The 21,269-nt window shown below is 33.3% G+C and overlaps 1 protein-coding gene across 3 annotated transcripts in view; it reads left to right on the top strand.

The window, feature by feature from the left end:
• The window catches only part of mmd (disintegrin and metalloproteinase domain-containing protein mind-meld), a 188,931-nt gene that overhangs the window by 151,328 nt on the left and 16,334 nt on the right, over nt 1-21,269 (top strand). For 2 of the 3 annotated variants that reach the window (XM_013326784.1, XM_013326783.1), the window contains exons 8-11: nt 13,490-13,629; nt 17,050-17,263; nt 17,602-17,774; nt 20,852-21,000. In XM_013326784.1, the coding sequence (XP_013182238.1) occupies nt 13,490-13,629; nt 17,050-17,263; nt 17,602-17,774; nt 20,852-21,000 (676 nt within the window). Of the gene's footprint in view, nt 1-13,489; nt 13,630-17,046; nt 17,264-17,601; nt 17,775-20,851; nt 21,001-21,269 lie in introns of all 3 variants that reach the window. The other variant, XM_013326782.1, reaches the window with a different exon arrangement.

Here is a 21,269-nt window from a genome sequence, read left to right as displayed (position 1 = left end):
TGATGATTTATGTATGATGTAAAGTGAATAAATATTTAAGTTTTATCATTAATTCAACTCTAAATAACAACAGAAAAGCTACAACTAAATACAAAATTACAGCTATAAAACTAAGATGTTTAACTAACCATAATTGATATTTATATATAAGGCTTCAACAAACGCTATAAAGAAAACAAAGTTGTACCTTTCAAAGAATGTCCAATACATACTTGATTAATCATTTACCGAATCATAAAGAATTCGAACACTTTAACAAGAAAGAATGTTTAATGAGTCAGTTTTTTATCTCTCCAATCCCAGAATTCTCACAATTTAGTATCGTGACATTCTCCTATCACTTCTAATAAATCTTATTGAGGAAGAAAAGAAGGGAAAATGGCCGATACGCAAGCAATTACTCTTTGCGCGAAGCTTCAAGTGGTCCCGATTGATCGGGAATGGCCCGTAATGGACTCACATAGATGATCGCACCCGCCATCTTGACCATTATAGCCTACGCCTAAATTGATATCATCTTGTAAAAGCGCCTATAAGAAGCGCCTATAAGTTTTGTTGAGAGCAAATATATCTTTGAATTACAGAACGGTCATGTATATTGGAAAACATTTTAAGCGCATGCTTTTTTTATAAATTTAATTCACAGTAACGGCTCTTGCGCAACGCGTTGATGAAATTTTTGAAACCTGGCGATTTTAGTCTCTAAGCCTAAGTGTTTAAGAGTTCCGTACATTACTAAATCTTGTAATAACACTTTAAAATCAATAACATTAACTATCGTCAGGAAGAAAATCCGGCACTGTGCCGATGTACTGGCACAACACTAGCCTTACTAAAATGACAACATCTATGTTCCCCCACTATTCATTCTGACTCTTGACTTTGGCTATGTAAGCGCGCCATTCGCGTCAAAGATTGTAACAAATAAATGTCTATATGACAATTTTTTTTTTAAATCGGTGACCACAAGATTCTTTACAGAGATTTGTGAAATCCATTAACCTTTATCAGATAAAGACAAAGAGATCGAATCGTAAAATTTTACTACCTCCCCCCGCCCCTCACTGGCTCGTCAAAAATCTACCTCAGCTATTATTCCATCGATCGTTGAGATAGCAATGATGAAATAAGCATAAAACACCTGCTTTCCGCGAAATATTGCTTGATTACGGCCTGATAAAATAAATTCATATTATTTGTGAAATTAATACATAGCTTACTTTGCTCATTGGCTCGAAAAATGTTCGATTCATTTCGCAATTATCAGCTTTATTTCAATATTTATGGATCAGTTTTTTTAACCAACTATTTTTTATATATGCGAATGTTTGGATGGATGGATGTTTGTTTGAATGAAATTGGATCTTGCTGAATTTTGGCATCGGTGTAGGAAATAGTCTGAAAGAACATATAGGCTACTAATTAAGTTTTCATTTAATATGTGCGGACGAACTTGCGGTCGACAACTAGTACTCTATAAACATAAAAGAACTAGAAAGGCGAATTATTCCACCGTTTTAAAATAAAATAAAAAAAAATCTTTAATCCATTTTCATCATAGTTTCACAAAGGCGGTTCATGTTTGCACAAGTCTCAAGCATGAACAACTTCAAGTAAACGAATAACAAACGATTGTATAAGTACATGCATCTTTTTTCGTTAACGCGTATTTCTCTTTGTGTGCGCTGAAAACGCGGAGTTATCAATAAAAGAGCTAAAACAAAAGAATGAGCTATATTTTATGGTATTGATAATTCTATATCGAGGTATACAATAATTGTGAAGATTGTGGTTAATTAAATTGAGAATTTGAATTTTTGTCTACTTTTTGTTGAGATCTAACTAGTATAATAAATATAAATGTATGGATGGATACATAGAGGTTTGTTAGAAGGTATATCCAGAACGGCTGCATGAATCTCGCTGAAATTTGTATAGAAGTAGGAAATAGTCTGGAAAAACATATAGGCCAATTATGTTTTTTTTAATTCGCGAGTCGCGGGTGACCGCTAGTATATAATAAATGATATGAATGTTATAATTATTGTTTATTGAAGTTTGATACCAGAACTACTGAACGTTTGTAACGTAGTTAGATTGTGTGTTTTCCATAGAATCACAAGAAAGGGAAATATATCCAATCGAAAGGCCGATCGTCCCAACGGTAAATACCCGTCAAATTACAGTCTGCAACAGTGCAGCTACTAAAAAAAATAACTTAACGAAGACGAAATCGTGGGCAACTAGTTATTGTCACAATTTCTTTCCCTTTTCGTCTATATATCAAGACTGTAGTGTATTTAAGATTGTCTTAAAAGCTGATAGCAAATTATTTAACACAGAATACAGTTAATACGAGAACTTCTAGAGAATCCGATATTTATAGCAGCATGTTTCCAGTATACGTGTCTTTACGAGTCTTTAAATGTTTCTTCACGACCTACGTTGTTTGGTTTTGTTTTGTTTTCATTGCGTCTTAAAGCCTGAGACATTTAAAACCTTAATAGAAATTAACAAAATCTTAATAGAAATCTAACATCCCCCTCTTTAAAGATATATATCATATTATTATTTTAACGTTTAAAAAATTTACTATTTTAAATTATTTAATTAATTAATGCAAAGTAAAATCAAATTGCTTATGAATAATCCACGCAACGTATTATCCATGAGAGGCGATACAACATGTGTAAACACATACACGGATCCGAACCCAACCCATCACGCTTAAATATTTGGGTCCTTTCTACATTCATATCCCCGAGTCCGACCCATCGCGCTTGAGTATTTGGGTTCGTTTCGTCCGTATTCAACAGTGTACGTCGGGTTGATTTATGAGTCAAGAAGAATTGCCGTAGACTCGGCGATGCATCTCAATATGTCTTCCCTTGCCCTGTATCCAACACAACACTAATGCTAGGGTTGTCCATAAGCAAATGTAGCTATTCCTTATAGTATAATTACTGCTTAGATTTTTAAATTTGAACATTCTCTATTTATATTACCAAGACCTTACTTAGCAGTAAACGGTTACGTACGGAATAAACTGCGTAAGGCAGAGTCGTGGACTCAAATCTACTTTACAAGGTACAGTCATAGTATACGTAAGAATAGAGTTGTAAGAGACGGAGATATTCCCCTATACTTATGAGATAAGAATCATTTTATTGCAAACAACTTTGTAGATGACGTGCCTCTGTATTTTAGAATCCATAATTATCATTAAAATCTGACAATATCACCAATTCTATCATTAACAATGTTAAATCCGACTCTGTTTCACAGCAGACTGACCGAATTAGGTCTCGCGTTCGTTACTGCTCGCGGTTTGACCTGAGCAACTAAACTAATTTACTCTAAATGCTCTTGGCACTTGCAGAATACGTTTATTACGTTCACAATTGAATAATGCCAGTCCCAGGATCGAGAATTCCTCTTGCCGAAGTCGTCACTTGTTTTCGAATTTAGAATCTGATTTAAATAAAACATATTAAACAAATTGTAAGATACTTCTGCAAGATTTAAAAACAAAATAAATAACAAAAAATGTCTTATTTTTTCACTAGGGAAGAACATGCATCGTATTACTAACTCGTTAAAATAGATTTAGCTGTTTATGCTACAGGATGTGACAAAGCAATTTACATTATACAAACCCATATACATAAAAATATACTAACATCCCAACGAAACAGTAACCGCCTTACTATTTTGAAAATCTATTTCCGACTATTTACGAGTTAATAGAGAACGCAGGACTCCATTTAATATAACCCACAGTAACATGAACATCACTGTTTTTGCATGCCAGTCTTAACTTAATTTGTCTTAACTAACTTACACTAACTTGAAATTGAAACATCCCCTGGAAACTAACAATTGAATAACGTCCAATGTAAGGGGGCTAGTGCACAGCTTGGTTAATGTTTTTGCTACACTACTCGTCGTTTAGTCTTATTTAAACTTAACTTAAATAAGTAAAAACAATGTACCAAATTACATTTAAAATGTTATACGAGTCCTGTTTATAAAAATGGAAACAATACTAAAAAAATTGTTATTGCATTACTATTTTTTATTCAATTAAAAGGTAATAAAATGGCAAATAAAAATTAATCATTTAGTTATTTAGAGATTCGTAAACGCAGCTAAATTTGGAAATTGCGAGAGAATATCTTCGAAATTGTTTACTTAGCTAAGTAACGTTGGCTCCCGTTGATTTATTACTTGTTTTACAGTTGAAAATATTGAGCGTAAGTTTTAACAGAGTAGCCCGTAGAGGGCGCCAGGATCTAAGATCGATCACCAATCTCACAAAACTCAAAATGGCTACGCTTTCCTACTTGAAGATTACGAGGTAGAAACTTTGCATTCCTAGTATAGAAAGTTTATTTACTTTGAAAATTCTTCAGACGTAAAAGATAGACATCGAACTAAAATATGAGTAGCTTAAACCTTAAAGTACAGGCAATTTCTAGATATTACAAATAATGAAACCATATTTTAGGTTATGGAGACATAAATAAATGAACTAAAGAAACTTCAATATATGTGAAACATTAAGACGATTAAAAAATACATGCAAATATCAGCAAATTTCTGGTCGCTAACTTCATAATTCGTGGCGTCATCTGTTAATTTATAACATTTTTATCAGCGGTCCCAAAAGTCGTAATATTTTCACGAGTATTTATCCCGCGTTAGTCTGCCACTGCGACCTCGCGCCATCTTGCGGAAACTTTCCGTATAAATCTTAAGCCGAAAATAAAATTAATTTTACATCTCGAATGTTTTTCACTTAAGAATTTTAATCTAGATATTTATGATGATATGATTGTTCAACTTTATTTTATAATCAGAGGAGAATTTGTTAATTTACCTATCGTATAATGATAGTATTATATTTGAGGTTATAAATAGGCTAAAGTTGTTCTTCCTCGTCTTTACTTTTGCTTTAATATGTAAAAACTTTACAAATATTTTTTAACCAATGTAGATTAACTGAACCGACACCAAAACCACATCAATAATTGTTCCACAGTTCGGAGCGGATTGTTTCCTTTTTCACCATTCACCTCATTCAGAACGAACGAATGAAAACAGTTCGTTCAATCACGGCTTTATTTAGACGTACCGAAATATTTGGGCTGCATCGCTTGTGTTGTTTGTGCCCGCGTTTATTGTTTTTTTTTCTCTCCATTGTCAATAGACACAGATACAATGCAAAAAGTAACTTTTGAACTACTGAATGATTAATTAAAAGGTAAATAACGGTTATTATTTGAATTCAGAACAATATGGCGTTTTGAATTTTTTTTTTTTTCATAAAAAGCTGTAAGTTACGTTATTCTATTTTTAGCAATAAGTAATTATTTATGTACGTGAAATGTGCTGCTTTCACATTCAATATTGTAAAATCTTTATATATATAATTCTTCTGTGAGTGTGTATGTCACTGAACTTCTCTCAAACGACTGGACCGATTTTGATCAAATTTTTTCTGTGTGTTCAAGGGGATCTGGGAATGGTTTAGATTCACAATTTTGTCCGCTGGACAATGTTTTTTTAATTAATTTTTAATTTATTAGTAGTTGTTGATTTTGGAATGTTTTATATTGGATCCGACAGACGGCGCTACCATCGCAGTGTCAAATTTTAAATAATATTCGAATTTTCAAATTAAAGACGTGTAGACAAGACAACGTCTGTCGGGTCCGCTAGTATATTTATAAAATAGTTTAAAGATCGTTTTCTGTTTTTGTTATAGATATATCAGAGTATCAAATTAAAGCATTTTTCCTTCTCAATTTATTTCTGGGCACGAAACAAAGGGTTCCTTCGGTGATTTCGATTTTCATCAATGGTTAACGATCGAGCGAGGTCAGACGAATTTACATACGAGCTATCCCCACATTTGTGCGGGGCTTGCGGTCGGCTTTGGCGGGCTTTCTATCGCCCCTGCCTAGATTGACCATGTCAACGAACTCTAACGTATAAACACAACGAAATATATCATTTTAATTTTACCTTAAAGTTATCTTACTGTCTTTTATTATAAATGCAAATGTCTAAATGGATGGATGAATAGGTCTCGATGTAATTGGGCATACATATAGAATATAGTATGGAAGAACACAGGCTACTAATTATGTTTTTTTTTAATTCCGCGCGGATGGAGTCGCTGGCAACCGCTAGTACATGATAGCTGACCAAATTTGTACGGCAGTAAGGAGTTTAAACATTTTGTTTAAACTCCTTACTGCCGCACTCTGTACTCAAATGCAGAATACATTTACTTAACGTAACTTAAGTTACTTCATAAAAATGTCAACGTATAGTTAACAGCTATTTTGCTAAATGGCAACCTTAATATAGTACAAGAACATAACGGGAATTTAAATCAGATTTAAGTGAAACGTTGGCCATTGCAATGTAGAACCTATTATTCTAGCTTTAAAGTCCAAAATTATCTAATTAAATTTGAAATCCCTTTTAATTGGACTAATTAATTGATGCGCTGTTTGGGTTCCTGCAAAAAGCTTACGTCTATACAGCTAATCCAGCATAATTTTATACAGTTATATACTTATATATCGACAAAAAAAAAGCATTTAGAAATGGACAAAAACTTCCTGATACAAAACAATATTTTTTTAAAATACAAAAATATTTTTTTTACTTCAAAAAGAGTAGTTTTTATATTCTTTACGTTTTCGATATAGTGCATTTATCATCCGATATCTCTTGAGTAATTCTTTATCGAGTATGTAAACTAGAAGATACTTAAATCAGTTACAGTAATCTAGATAGGAATAGACTGAAAACATAACTTTAAAATCGTTTAGTGGCAATTACATCGTAAAACGCTTCAATTTAACCGTTTTTTTAAGTTAGTAGTTTAATAAAATAAATATTACAACCAAAATATTTTTGGTAAAAACTTCTCTGACTATATATTTCCCGCGCATTTCTTTTTTTTTATTCGGTTACGAAGCACTTACAATCTGACAGGATCCTTTACATGCTAAATGTTAACGAATATTCCTAACTGAAATCAACGTCAATACTTTATCGAATCTATCTAAAAGGAAAATTTAATTTGAGCCAAAAGTACAGGTGAAATTGTTCCCCGGACGGCAAATGGAAAGCGATATATCATAGCATTCAAAATCACTTTCCTTATATAAAACGACGCCATATATCTTGTAGGAATAAAGTATTTTCTTAAAGGCAAAAGAAAAAGGAAATTGCAAAAAGAATTTACCTAATAAAAGTTGTAATAAAATATTTTAAAGAATATTTTCACATACTGACAACCCTATTTATATTTATTTCAAATGTACTTCAATAACAATATTGCAATAAAACGAAGTCAAAAATAAATCCTTACTGCATTATTCAACACTCTTATTTAATATATGAAGAAAAAAGAACTGGCCGTAAAGAAAATTGTTGCAACTGGACATTTACACATAATATTTTATCTGTGAAATAGTTTCATTTATGATTTTTTATTCTTTTTTTTTATTTTTAAACATGTCAAAAAGAATTTACTTTATCTCCTCTGATACGAGATTATTACCATTAAAACAGAGATGGTTTGACAGAATAAAAAACGAGTAGACTTAACGTAAATGGTTCTAAAAAAACGCGCATCATCTGTATCAATTTTGGTAAATAAACAAACAGGATCTTTACAAATCGTGTGCACTATCGGAACGTCGATAACTTATGTGCTCCCAATTGTTTCTACAGCCGAGACCGAAGAGGCAATACCTTTTTCTGTAACGAAATATTGTCTCGCTGGCTACTGCTTAGGGTTGCCAACAAACATTTTTAAAAAGGCGACAAAGTTTGTTGTAAATAAAAAAAACAATAAAATTACCAAACATATTACTTAGGATATCGTTACTGTAAATTAGCATATCAGAGTTAGGTTAATTTATTATACCACTAACAAAGTCATTTTTTTATCCTTTTTGAGGTTATGACATTTCACTGGTAGATCCGACTTTTGCAATTGACGTTGTAGATGCGGACTCTACCATTATTATGTTAGTTTTAATATTTCTATTATTTGACAAACGAAATCACAAAAAAAAACTTTTAAAAATCAATAGCTGCGTTACGTGAATGAGTTGCTAAGAAACAGATGACGGTGGTAACATTCCCTTTCCTGTTTTCCGTAAACGATTTTTAGGGTTAAATATATTTGAACCCTGTTTTCACCAAAGCTTAATTACAGACTTGACCCTTGTTTTTATGAAATGGCGTTCAAGACTAACACACTTAAAAGAAACACTAAAATGCACGCAATTCAGTATATTAATAAAACTGAAAAATATTTTGATAACTTTCAAAAAATTTTTCTATATATTAAATTTTTATTTAGTGTTAAATATATATCATTAAAAAAGTACATACACAATATATATTACGTTATTTACGAGTTATTTATCTATTAAGATAAATATCTAGGTTATCTCCTAGATATATGGTATTGATCTGCGTATTTATTGCATGACAGCGTCCAATGATTACTTGGCATTAGCAGCCCTATCTCACACGAAGTGGCCAACGTTGCCGCGTTTACTCTCCCCACCTGCGGCTTATTTATGACCCCAGGGAAATACTTACGTGAATAATGGACCCCTATCACTATGGCCAGTATGGGAAAGAATTTCAATACAACCTCTTTATTGCCTACATTTTATTGTTAGTACGATTAACAACCGTACAGAGACTGGCAAAAGCAGTTATAGTTTGTTTAACCTGTTACCCAATACCTTGTTATACGGTAATAAGGTTTGTTTTGTGTTTTAGTCTTAATAAAGAAATTAGAAAAGATTGTAAATTTTTATTAAATTGTGCTGGGCCATTTGCAATTACAAAATTAACCGTGGATTTCTGACACCAAAGTTCCAGTTCAAAACATATTCTTATGTCTGTTTCGCCAAAGATAATGAGAGGGATGACAATAAGTTTTATACAGGACCTTTAGTCTCAGATACCAACGGTAAGAAGAAGAGATAGGAAAGAGTAAACGACCCATACCAATACCCTCTTATTTGCGTCATAAGTTTTAAGTAAATGGGGAAACATAATAAAAGAACATTCTGTGATAAATTCAACGGGCTTTATGTTATTCTGGCAAAGCGTGAAAATAAACCTTTCCATTCACGCTACTGGCTGAAACTCTCCGTTTCACGTAAATGCAACCAAAATCCGTTAGCATTGCAATTATACAGCGTTCCATTAGAGCTGGGCTGGATTGCAAGCGCGTTGCGGAGACCTACAGCTTTACAACAAATCAAATGAGAATTTCTGGTGCAAAGTCGAAAATTTTATAGTCACTTTTTAAAACACATTAAAGGTGTACATTGCCCCATTCCGGACGTACCGCACGTACGGATTTAATGGATTTGATAACGCAGCGCTATGTAAAGTCATACAAAGCAAATGAAAATCCGTTGCGGGCCGTGCGTGCGGTACGTCCGGCGTCGGCCAATGGACGCGTACCTTAACACGATAGTTTTGTACTAAACGTTAAAACTATTGCTGGCACTTTACGTGAGTGTAGCCAGTTGGTAAATAATTAATGATTTTACTAACTAATACTACTGCTAGATAAGTAAAATTGTTACTACATATAATATAGTATCAATTAAGCAATATTATTTTCTTCTTCTATCTAAATTAGAAAGGCGCACACCATTTAGAACCTTTTCGATCATTTGGGTGGAAGAAGAAACTTTTTAAAAGTCTCAGTCTATCGCTAGCAAAACATTTAAGGGTTTCCATAAACTTTATTCATTTAAATGTGAATTATTAGTTTGAAAACCATTCCCGCACACTTATAAGGATCACCCCTCAATTACCATTAGGACGATATGCTAATTACTCGCGAACACGAATTTCAAAGAGTACACAAGTCTGTAACCGACCACCGACAGTTCAGCACACACTAGAATAATATTACAATATGATTACCAAGTTTTAATATTTGCATAGTGTTGAAAAGTTGGCGGTATGTTTTGTAATTCAAGTATATTTTATTGCATTTAAGCGTACCCCTTAAGGGCTTTAGAAAGTTTGAATTTTGTTACTATGAAATAAGGAGTAAGTATTACCTTCATTTATTTTAGCTTATGAAACATTTAAAGTACGTGTCCATTGGCCCGCGCCGGACCAACCGCACGCACACCGCAATGGATTTTAGTTAGCTTTGTATGATTTCACATAACGCTGCGTCTATCATCCGCGCCGCCCGCATCGTAAGACAAAGCAGATCCGTTTAATCCGTGTGTACGGTGCATCCGGTACGACAATGGACACTTACCTTTTAAATTATTTTAAAAGTAACACTCTAAAATGTACAAACTATCTCCTCCATATCCACAGAAAATGTTGCAAATAGCTGTATCGCAATAGATCATTTAAAAGATTACATATGGACCTCTTTCTAGAACAAAACAAACATTTTTATAGTAAAGTAGATTTTTATTTCTTTTTCTTTTCAATGATTTCACTTTGATGTATTAGATATCTAATTTAATTAGATATCAAACGTAGTACTAGAAGAAGCAGTTGTACAAATAGAATTGTTTACTTCAATAGACAGAGTTCAGTTCGTCTGGCGTACCGCAAGGCAATCAATTAGGACCAGACAAGCTATCTTACTGCTTTGTCTTCTTTTCTAACTTCAATTTATACCCACTAATGAACTCGAAACGATAGACATCGAAAGAAATACTATGCAATTAAAGAGATTTAAGAATATCAAAGTGCTTTTCCAGTTCTTAGTCTGAGTCGGTTAATTTGATTTTGTACTTTTAACGTACTATTGTAAAGAGAAAAGATTTTAATGCATTAAATAGGCACCGAAACTACTGAAGTTTTTTTTTTATTATAAAGCGGAAAACGATCAAGCGGTCATCTAAATTCGCCGAAATTGCGAACTACGAACTAAAAAATAACAGATGTGTTGCGTACCTTTAATCGATCGAGGGGATGCACAGATAAAGAATATTCCCCTTCCTATGCGTTTCCTCCTCCGTCAAATTCCCATCACCTTCCCATCTTTACCTCATAAGAAAAAGGTGGGAGAGGAAAGGGGACTGAAATTAGGTTCTTATACACACCTAAGTGATACTGTTAAATAAGAGAATATGAATACTACTATATTCAAAAAATAAGAAATACATTCATGACTAGAACAAATGGTTGCGTTTGCTATTTCAAAGGAACGTAAATATGAGATCGAATTTTTCCTTCAATTTCATTTCCTTAGCTACAAATAAACGTTTCTAACGCCTGCAACAATTTATGAAGAAGCATTACGCGTTACTACATTTTATGGGCAACAAATGACCAACTCTATATAACAAACACTACGTGCAGTTCTTGTGGTTCTTACTACTTTGACTTTAAGGCTGTTATCGTCTGACCCAAGTTTTGACTACATTTGTCATGTAGTTTTCCAAGGAGGTTGACATTTGTGAGTTCTCTCGCACGTTGGTCTGTATTTATGGATCTTATTTATTTTATTTCCTAATGTTGAACGTTTTGCGTCTTTTGCAGGAATATATAGGCTGTGTTTCCTTTACACGTAAATTTAAGAAATGTAATAACATATAAAATTGGCAACATCAAAGCTTGTTTTAAGAGAAATATGCTAAAGGCAAAAGTAATTAGGCTTAACATCATTTCAAAATTATTTTTCATGTTGAAAACAAAAAGTCGGAATGTTGTACCCGAAACTGCCTTAAGTCCTATAATAACTTTTTTTTTCAATAAAAATGTTAGAAAATATTCATAAATAGATGTAACCAAATATTATATTTTTTATAATTACGGTAAATAACTCCTTTAACTTCAAAAACTACTTCCAAAACAAAATACGCAAACAACTGAAAGCGGATACGGTGGGGCACATCCAATTTGGCCGCATTCAACCCGCGCTTACCCGCTAAATTGAAGCTATTTCTCATTGCTTGGTGTTTATAGCGTCAGCGCAGATGCTTCCTGCATAAACAACACAATATGGTCAGGGTGACAGAACTAAAGATTTTTTTTAAACTGGATAGAAGCAAACGCGCAGGCAACACCGAAACTCTAAACATAAATTTCAACTATAGTGTGTTATGACAGTCGAAATAAGAATTTTGTTAGAGTAGCATTATCTCTCTCTCTTTTTCAAAGGGTTGAGCGAGATGGCAATTTTATAGTAACACAGTGGTCAGAACAGCGAAGACTCGCTGTAAATAGCGAAATGACCGCAGCTCATAAAACAAGACTAAAATGAATTTAAAATTTTGATACCCACCTCTTAAGCGTTTGAATTTTCATGAGCTTAACGCAATTGAATGTGTAACGGGTAACATTAGAATAACTACTTGGTTTTAGAACTTTAATAAAACTTTTTCCTTCCCCTTGTCACACAAACTTGCCTCCAGACTTTCCGACAGTCGGGACGTGATTGGGCTCTTTAATTCGATTTACTCTTTATATATCCTGAACCTCAGAGGCAAAGTCAAACTGTAAGCTCTCTAATTTGAAATCTTACGTATATAAAAATATCGAGTGATATTTCCGTGAATTAACTACTTTTTCCACCTGCCTTGTGCAGGATCAGATCACTATTGCATACATCTCATGTATGAATTTACTTCTATATCCGTCAATAATTTTTCAATTCTCCATCCTTTAACCACTTTCATTCTCCAATAAATTTTGAAACTATTAAACCATTTTAGAGAATTTTTTGTAATTATTACACAAATCATCATCATCCTATCTTTTCTAGGACCTATTTGAACTTAACTAGGAAATTTTTTATTTCGATGATTGCCTAAATATTTGTGATCAGCTTTGTTTTTTTCTTTCGACTCAAGAATCTAAGAATTTATTTTCTTATAATGAGTTTAATATAAAATAGAGGAAACTGAATTTTTTCTCGTGATTTGTATTCTCTCAAGCGGTGCATAATAAATTGAGTAAAACTCAGAAGTTGTAAGATATGGAAGTGCGTTCAGTGCAGCGGTAAGGAGGCGATAGTTATCGTACTGAATTTATTATATTACTACAGTTGCATGAATATATAATTTTTATAACAAACTTAGAGACATTTTATATAAAATATTTTTCATTTCTTATCATAATCTTGATTTAAAAGATCGTTGTTTTCTCTTGAACCTCTATTTTTTAAGACAATATTTTTCTCAGGCTGTTTTCTGAAGTACTAACTGACTGGTAATATGCGATAAATAATATTGGCAAGTAATAATTTAATAAAAAAATTAAAAAAAAATCAAATCATTGTGACAGAAAATCTAATAACAAATTTGAATTTCGAATTTCGAGTTCGTTGACATCTCTGTACTTTTTGATTGGAGGATTTTGTCTCTGTCTAATCTATGACTGATAATGATACTATTTCCTTTGTGTATAATACATTAAAGTATTCGTATATGTCCGTTTGTTTCAGCAGAAACACCCACATGTGATATTCGAGGCGCGTACGAAGGCGAACAAGGGGTGCGCCAACAAGCTCGAATTCAGACCGAAGAGTCGACGCACCAAGCATGTGTCGTTCGTCGAAGAACCCCTCGGTGACGACCCTAGAAACTCGTAAGTACAAATCTAAGACATAATCTTAATGAAATAAATCATAATCCAATTCCACTTCGGTAGAGATCAAATAATAATAGATTGTAACTAATAATTTTGTTCGTCTCATTTATATGAATTTAGTTTTATCGAGATTGTCTGACAAACTTTGTTTTTTTTAGGCTTTTGTTTTTTAATTGCTTTTTACAATCATATCTATTTCTTAATTTTGTTAACTAACTAAAGAATTATATAAAGAAGCAAATGATATTTATAGCTCGTAACTTCCACTTTTGTACACTTTTATATTGAAATAAATACCTATCTTCTATACTATCTTACTGATATTATTAATACGAATGTTTGGATGTATGGATGGATGTTTCTTAAAAGGTATCTCCAAAACGGCTCGACAGTTAAAGTTTGCATTAAATAATCTCCGAAACTACTGAACGAATTTGAATAATTGTTTCACTGTCGTGAAGCCACACTATCCCTGGTGACAGAGGCGACGTTTATTACTAGATTTCTTTTAATTCTGCGCGAGCGGAGTGGCGGTCTAAAGCTAGTATTCAGTAGTAATTCATTTTATCTCGGAGTATGACCAAAGAGTTGGCCGTGTCTTATAAATCATGCCATGTCTGCGCCAAACTGAATAATGCAGCGAGTATAAGTTTGCAACTCGTTTCTGAGTTTTTTACTTCTACAACTCGAGTCACTTGTCAATTTACTTAATGAATTCTATTTGAAGCGAATACGTGAATTATAAATTGTATGATGTACAAGTTTCGCGTAAAAGGAATATTTAAGCATAAAAGAAAATAACGAAATTAGTGATAAGGGAAATAATAAAAAATGTAAAATAAACAAAACAATGTTAAATAAATACTCGAAGGAAATCTTACTAATATTATAAATGCGAATGTTTTGATGGCTGGATGATTGTTAGAAATTATCTCCAGAACGACTGCATGGACCTCAATGAAATTAGGCATAGATGTAGAACATAGCCGGAAAGAACAAATTCGCTACTAATTATTTTTGTACTCAGCGCGGACTTATAAATATATACATATTTGTATCGTTTATATCATGATATTACACATTTTTAATAATAAATGAACAAAATATCAAAGTCTTAAGATTAAATGTTTCCGGGAAGCGCGTCGAAGTCGACGTTCCCAATGCGAGAATTTGGAACGTTAACCTATCTGGGGGTCCAATCGGCGCCGTCGATAAGGCGGCTCTTTCACTTATTACACCCACTTTGAAGCTCCCCCGGGGACATTTTAATGATGCCCTTTGACATTCCAAACCGTCGTTACGGGGCATTGATTCGATATTGAACGGTAATGGGCTAGTTAACCGGACTCTGTTTTAGACCCTTAGTCGCCGACTGGCTCTAAATTTGATTAGAAATTCGGAACTGAGAATATTGATGATTAAAAACAGAGTTTAAGGGATAATTAACAAATTTTTGTCAACTGCTATTATTAGATCTGTGTACAATTTAATTTTTTCCTACTTAAATTTAACTATAAATTTTGAGTGATGAAAAATATCAACTCAAGACTCAAAAACTCATAAAAAATGTAATATACCTAGAATTTTCAATTTTAATTTTTCAAAATTTTCATACGCCATCTAAGGAATATAAAAAATAAAGACTAAGTACACGATTCGAAACATTGTTTAAAATTCGAACACCCTGTATTCTGTTATAATTCATAAGATTATCTGCAGGACAAAGACTGGCGTATCTTAAATCAAAATTTGAATAATAATACCATCAGCCGCTTCATCTGAACCCTTCAAAGACGAGAAGACAAATGACTCAACTTCCAAACAGGTATCAAAAGCGTTCCTTGGAAAGACTTAGTTGAACTGTGAACGCGGCTTCAAAATACGACAAAGCTGAGATTAGATTGTCCTTAGATCTGATAAAGAAACTGTTTGAATCACAATTATCGACCTTTCCTAAATTTTATCTGCAATCACAACCTAGAAAGTTTCCTGATTAATTATGACTATATGTATAATAATAAATTAATGACATTATCTATTCAGGTTAGGATCCTAATCTAGATCAGAATAGAACCTAATAAAATGTTAGCTATCACGATTGCACTCCGTTGTAAAGTTAGTGCAAAAATATTTAGTCTTGACTAGCGGTCGCCCGCGAATTTGTTCGAACGAAATTGAAAAAATAAGTATCCTTCGTGTTCTTCCACACTATATTCTACATCTACTACTACACCTTTCATCAAGAAACCAAACCATTGAACCATTGAACCATTTCGGAGATACCTTCTAGATAACAATCATCCATCTATCTAAACCTTCGCATTTATAATATTAGTAAGACTAGCATTAAATTATTCAAACTTTCGTGAGACATTATACTAAACTGATATATAAACAAGGCTAAACGCTCACGTATATTCGTCCGGTGGCGGCACCGACTAGTTTCGAGCCCATCGGGGGCCCCGTCGCTCACTAGCATTATACATTGTTGTATATTTATGGCTTTTTCAGACTTTGCACTTCGTAATATTTCTTAAAACTATAACAAAATACTGATTACTAAAATGATTTGTAATGTATCTATTTATTAACCCTTAATTCGACGAAATTATTTATAACAAAAAACGTTACGTAATTTTCTCTAAGCTAGTTCAGTAGATTTTTTTTAATTAGTTGTTCGTCACACTTCGTCACACCATCGAATTACGCGTTAACCACTAACTTTTTCCTTTAAACAGAATATATAGAGAGATAGATAACAAATAGGTATCCTAGCTGTTATATTGCCATCTTGATTTTTATATGCAAGAATGTCTTTTTTCATAAATAAAAATACAAACGATGTTAATATATACTCGAATCCAATTTCTTCCGCATTTTTAAATTCGATTGAAAAGATTCGAAGAATAGTCTACGGGATATCGTAAAACGAAGTGAATTCTGTAAAATGCTTCTTTTTTCAAATTGCCATTTTTTATTTCGCGCCAAATTGAGACGTCTCTTTATTCAACAAAAGAGTTTCCGGTTATATCCGGTTATATTTCGTTTCGAAAAATGAAGTATTAATAACACTCAGTACCTTCTTTTTTTCGTACAAAGCAGGAAATGAAATTGTCAACGACGAAATGAACAAACAGCGACGGCAAATTAAATATTTTTACCTTAGCAACAATTCCACCGTACCACCGTTAATAAGGCATACTGTTTAATTTATTTAATTAATTGCCCAATGTATGTGACACGAACTTAAAGCGAATATCAATTTCATTTAAATACATGCATTAAATTTACTTTCTACTAATATTATAAGTGGGAATGATTTTACAAGATTTCGTTAAAACGGATCTTGGTAAAATTTGGCTTAGGCTTAAAACATAGTCTGGTTTTTGTAAACTTATATGAGTGTGTGTGTAGCAGGGGTCCACGTAAGTCTCGGGAAGACCGTTCGTGGCGCTGGTGGCAGGAGGCCGGTCTCCCGTCTCTGAGCAGGCGGCGACGGGACGTGCGCGAGACCACAAAGTACATCGAGACCGCGCTCGTCATAGACAAAGCCATGTTCGACAGGAGAAACGGCAGCACACGTTCTGAAGTCGTCCATGATGCTATACAAGTCGCCAATATTGCTGACTTGGTAAGTTGATAGACATAGCCTCTGGTTTCTATAAATCTGTTCCTGGGTCTGTAGTCGTCTAACAAAAACATCCAGAAGTTGAGAAGAAGAAAGGTTGGCTTTGTCAAGGTCAATAAAGAACCTCATTTCTCCACAGACAGTTCTTACAAATCTAATCGAAATTAAGTCAATGACTGCTGTCATAGAGATTATAATTTCCCTGTTATGTACAATTCTATATAATCTTCATCTTTTCAATAGCCATTTCCTTTCTATGAAGATTATCCTAAGATTTTCAAAGAGATATCATCAGATAATATATTTCTGACAGTAGTCTAATATCGTTGTCTCCTCCCCAGTACTTCCGCACACTGAACACACGTGTCTCACTGGTATACATCGAGTCATGGCAGAGCGCGGACCAGGCAGACATCGAGCGTAAGCAAGATATTACACGCGCCATACAGAAGTTCAGTGATTACACCGCCAGGAAACTGTTCAAGATCGAAAAGGATACTACGCAATTGCTCACGTAAGTAACATCAAGTAACAACCCATTCAGTGCCGCAGACTCGCCATGCAAGTTCTTTTTATTAAGTAAAAATTATAGTGGTGTTCAATGTATTAAAATGAACTTTATTCCTCTTTTTTCGAAGCCATCTTTTTATTGGGACAACGGTTATCTTTCATTCAAAGATATTTTATTAAAATCTGTCCAATCCTTTTTTTAAATCTTTAGCTAATATAAACAAAAGTTTCCTCACATTTAGAGAATGTACACCCGAATAAATATTTTTTCATTTTTCTCATAAAAGAAGCTCAAAGATTAAAATTATAATAAAACTAACCTTTGAGCTCTTTAGATATACTTCTAGAATTTTCAAATGTAACGGTCGCAACAGTTTTTTCAAATAGATTTACTGCCACACTCAGATTCTAAGGAAGTTAGTATATTTAATATGAGAAATCTACACTAAGGAATTGATTAAGTTACCAACAAATCACGTCTGTTATATTGTATTACCAATAATTACATTTGTACGATTTTATTGAACATTATTAACGTATCCATAAGTAAAATCAAATAACACTTGTATTCTATAATAGTATCTGAAAGAGAAGGTACAGAGAGCGAGTCGATTGAACCTTTTCAAGTGTTGGAGCGTTATCAGACATTTCCAAGATTAATCTAGCGAAAGCGAAACCCGTCGCATATAAAATTTGAACGATAAACGTTTCCTACGGCGAAGTGTTCACGTAACGCTTCTGCGATTGACATCAAAGGCAATTTATGATTTAACTTTAAGCTATTAAAGTACCTTTTGCAACAGCCGCTTATTTTCGAGGGAGTTATTTTCACAGATTCGCGTCTAGATGCGAACGTGATAATTTCCGACGGATGCCGGATATCCTTTCATAATTTTAAACGATGACAGTTGTTGAGATATCATATTTTCGGGCAGGTCGTTACGTTGTATTAAAAATTAAAACAACGTTACACACGTTTAAGAAACTATAATCAAAAATAAATCCGTTTCTTTACTTGAGCAGCGTTCTATCAACTCTCTGACGTCCCTGCAGCTACCCTATACGGATCACAATTCAATTTGCACGCAATTCATTTCCACACGAGCTTGCTTTTACATGCCAATAAAAACCTAACTCGATTATTCGGCACTTTATTAATTAAGTCACATGTTAACTTACTTCCGACTTCGATATTTTATTTTCCTTTCCATTTTCGACCCAGCGATACATAGTGAGAATCCAGAACAATAAATAAATAAAAAATCGTTACATCAAGCTTAACTAATTAGAAAGATTTTGAAGAGTGAGATTTAATACGTATTTATTGATTTACATTTCTTGCTTTATCAGCAGTTTCCCTTTTCTTATTTTTAACTAACGTGTCCTACGTTTTGATTCCTTTATAACATGTTATAAGTACGAAATAATACAAACAATTCATATCCACTTGACGTAAAAAATAAAATTCTAAACACGAAACACGAGTTCTAATCGACATAATAATTTTGTAAATTACTAAGTTTTTTTTTCGATGTTTTGAGTATGTAAGCATTACAGTTTATTTTGTTTAAATTAAAAAAAATCGTTTTAAAATGCAACCAATAGATGGTGCTATTTCATCTTTTGATTATGGACTTGACGTAGCAGAGCCTCAGTCAATTGGGTTTTGTCGCTTTTTAAAATTAAGATTTGGTTATAATTTAAAAATGTTAACCCTCTTGGTTAACAATAAGTTTTCGTGATACTAGGTCTACTAAACACGAAGAACATTTTAAATAGATTATTATGTTCATCATCAGCTCACTATATGTCCCCACCGAGGGGCTCCGGACCTAACCTAAATTAAGGGTGATTAGGACATAGTCGATCACGCTGGCCAAGAGCGGGTTGGTTAACTTCACACATATTTTGAATTTCTTCTCAGATATGTGCAGGTTGCATCACGATGTTTTCCTTCACCGTAAGAATGCCAGATAAATATATTATGTTCATCTCCTGTTAAATTCCTACACCTAGATATGCAATACAATCTAGTTAATCAGAAATGTACCTAAATATACGAAATCAAGGCGGGTTCATTAGAGTGCTGTCGCATTGTCGGAGTTCATTTGCGCTCTACAATAGTTTGTCAAGGAATATTGACGAAGCATTCACTTCGTAGAGGACGGATTACAAATGAGATAGACTAATAGTATCGTGTAGCATTACGAACTCGTAGCGCCACGCCTACGGATAAATAAAACGGACATCTACGGATTTTATTATATTGGTTCACAGTTTTAAATAAGTATAAAAATACTCGTCTACTTTAATATCAGAGTTATGTAATATTTGTATTGCTAATATTATTTTCAATATAAGGTTTCAGTACTAGATGAAGACTAGTCATTGGTTTAATAGAGAAATTGATAGAATTTCCCAAAAAAAAAGCAATCCCAAATGAATTTTTATTAGGCTTCTATCAATAGACGACGTGACGTCGATACTATTTTATTTTTCATTTCATAAACCTTTGTTGTAATTGACTGAAATATGACAATGTATTCTCGAACAGACATAATAGGTTTCTATAAACATTTATTTAAATCTATGACATTTTGTATAACAAAATTGTTGAATAGTGTACTCATACTTAGCCAGTGCAAGTTGCTCGTTAGCTTAATTAACTATGCTCTTTTTGTTTGGTATCTAAAACACACAGCTTCCAGTTCAAAAGCAACTAACAGTCTGCAGTTCATTGTTCCTATTCAAAGTGACAACTCGACTAGAAACTTCATCACATCTACAATTAGTGCAAAATAACATTCGACTTCAACATGATGGCAATTTAATTTCAGTTGTTGATGTGTTCCTCGCTTTTATGTGTTGAATTACAAACTCTGGTGTAAGCAAGCAACGTCGACCAACTTCGAATTTAAATAAGAAAAAACTTTAAGTTTTTTTTGCATAAAAAAATCTAATTTTAGACTTTAGAGTTCAAAATTATAAGTAAAGACGAGATATTTAAATTAAGAACAACTCTACTCCTACTTACGTAGAATCGTGTGTTTTGCGCTTTTAAAAAATTATACCTATTTTCAGAGGGTTGACATTTCCCGGCGGCGAGTCAGGCATCTCTGTGCCGGACACAATGTGCACGCCGAAGTCAGTGGGCATCTCAGTGGACACCAACACGTACGAGCCGCACCTCCTCGCCGGCACCATGGCACATATGATCGGACACAATATCGGTACAGACTTCAACGGATACTTTGTAACGTGGAGACATTCGTAACAAAACTCTTCTACAGACTCTTAGGAGTTCTATTTTGCATAATTTTAATACGAAGGGAATTTACTCGCCAATAGTAAGTTTTAACAAAGTAATAACTATAATATAGATGGTATCTTCTATGTTCGTCATTAAGTGATTTTAAAATGTGCAACACAAGAATTCAAATGGTATTGAAAGTAGCTAAAGACACCTCGTCTGCTTAGTTCTTTCCTTAATCCCCCAATG

Source organism: Papilio xuthus, unplaced genomic scaffold (genome assembly GCF_000836235.2).
Source record: "Papilio xuthus unplaced genomic scaffold, Pxut_1.1 DF828780.1, whole genome shotgun sequence".
Classification (NCBI taxonomy): Eukaryota; Metazoa; Arthropoda; class Insecta; order Lepidoptera; family Papilionidae; genus Papilio; species Papilio xuthus.
The sequence above is the reverse complement of the archived record's forward strand: the minus strand, read 5'-3'. Positions and strand labels throughout refer to the sequence as shown.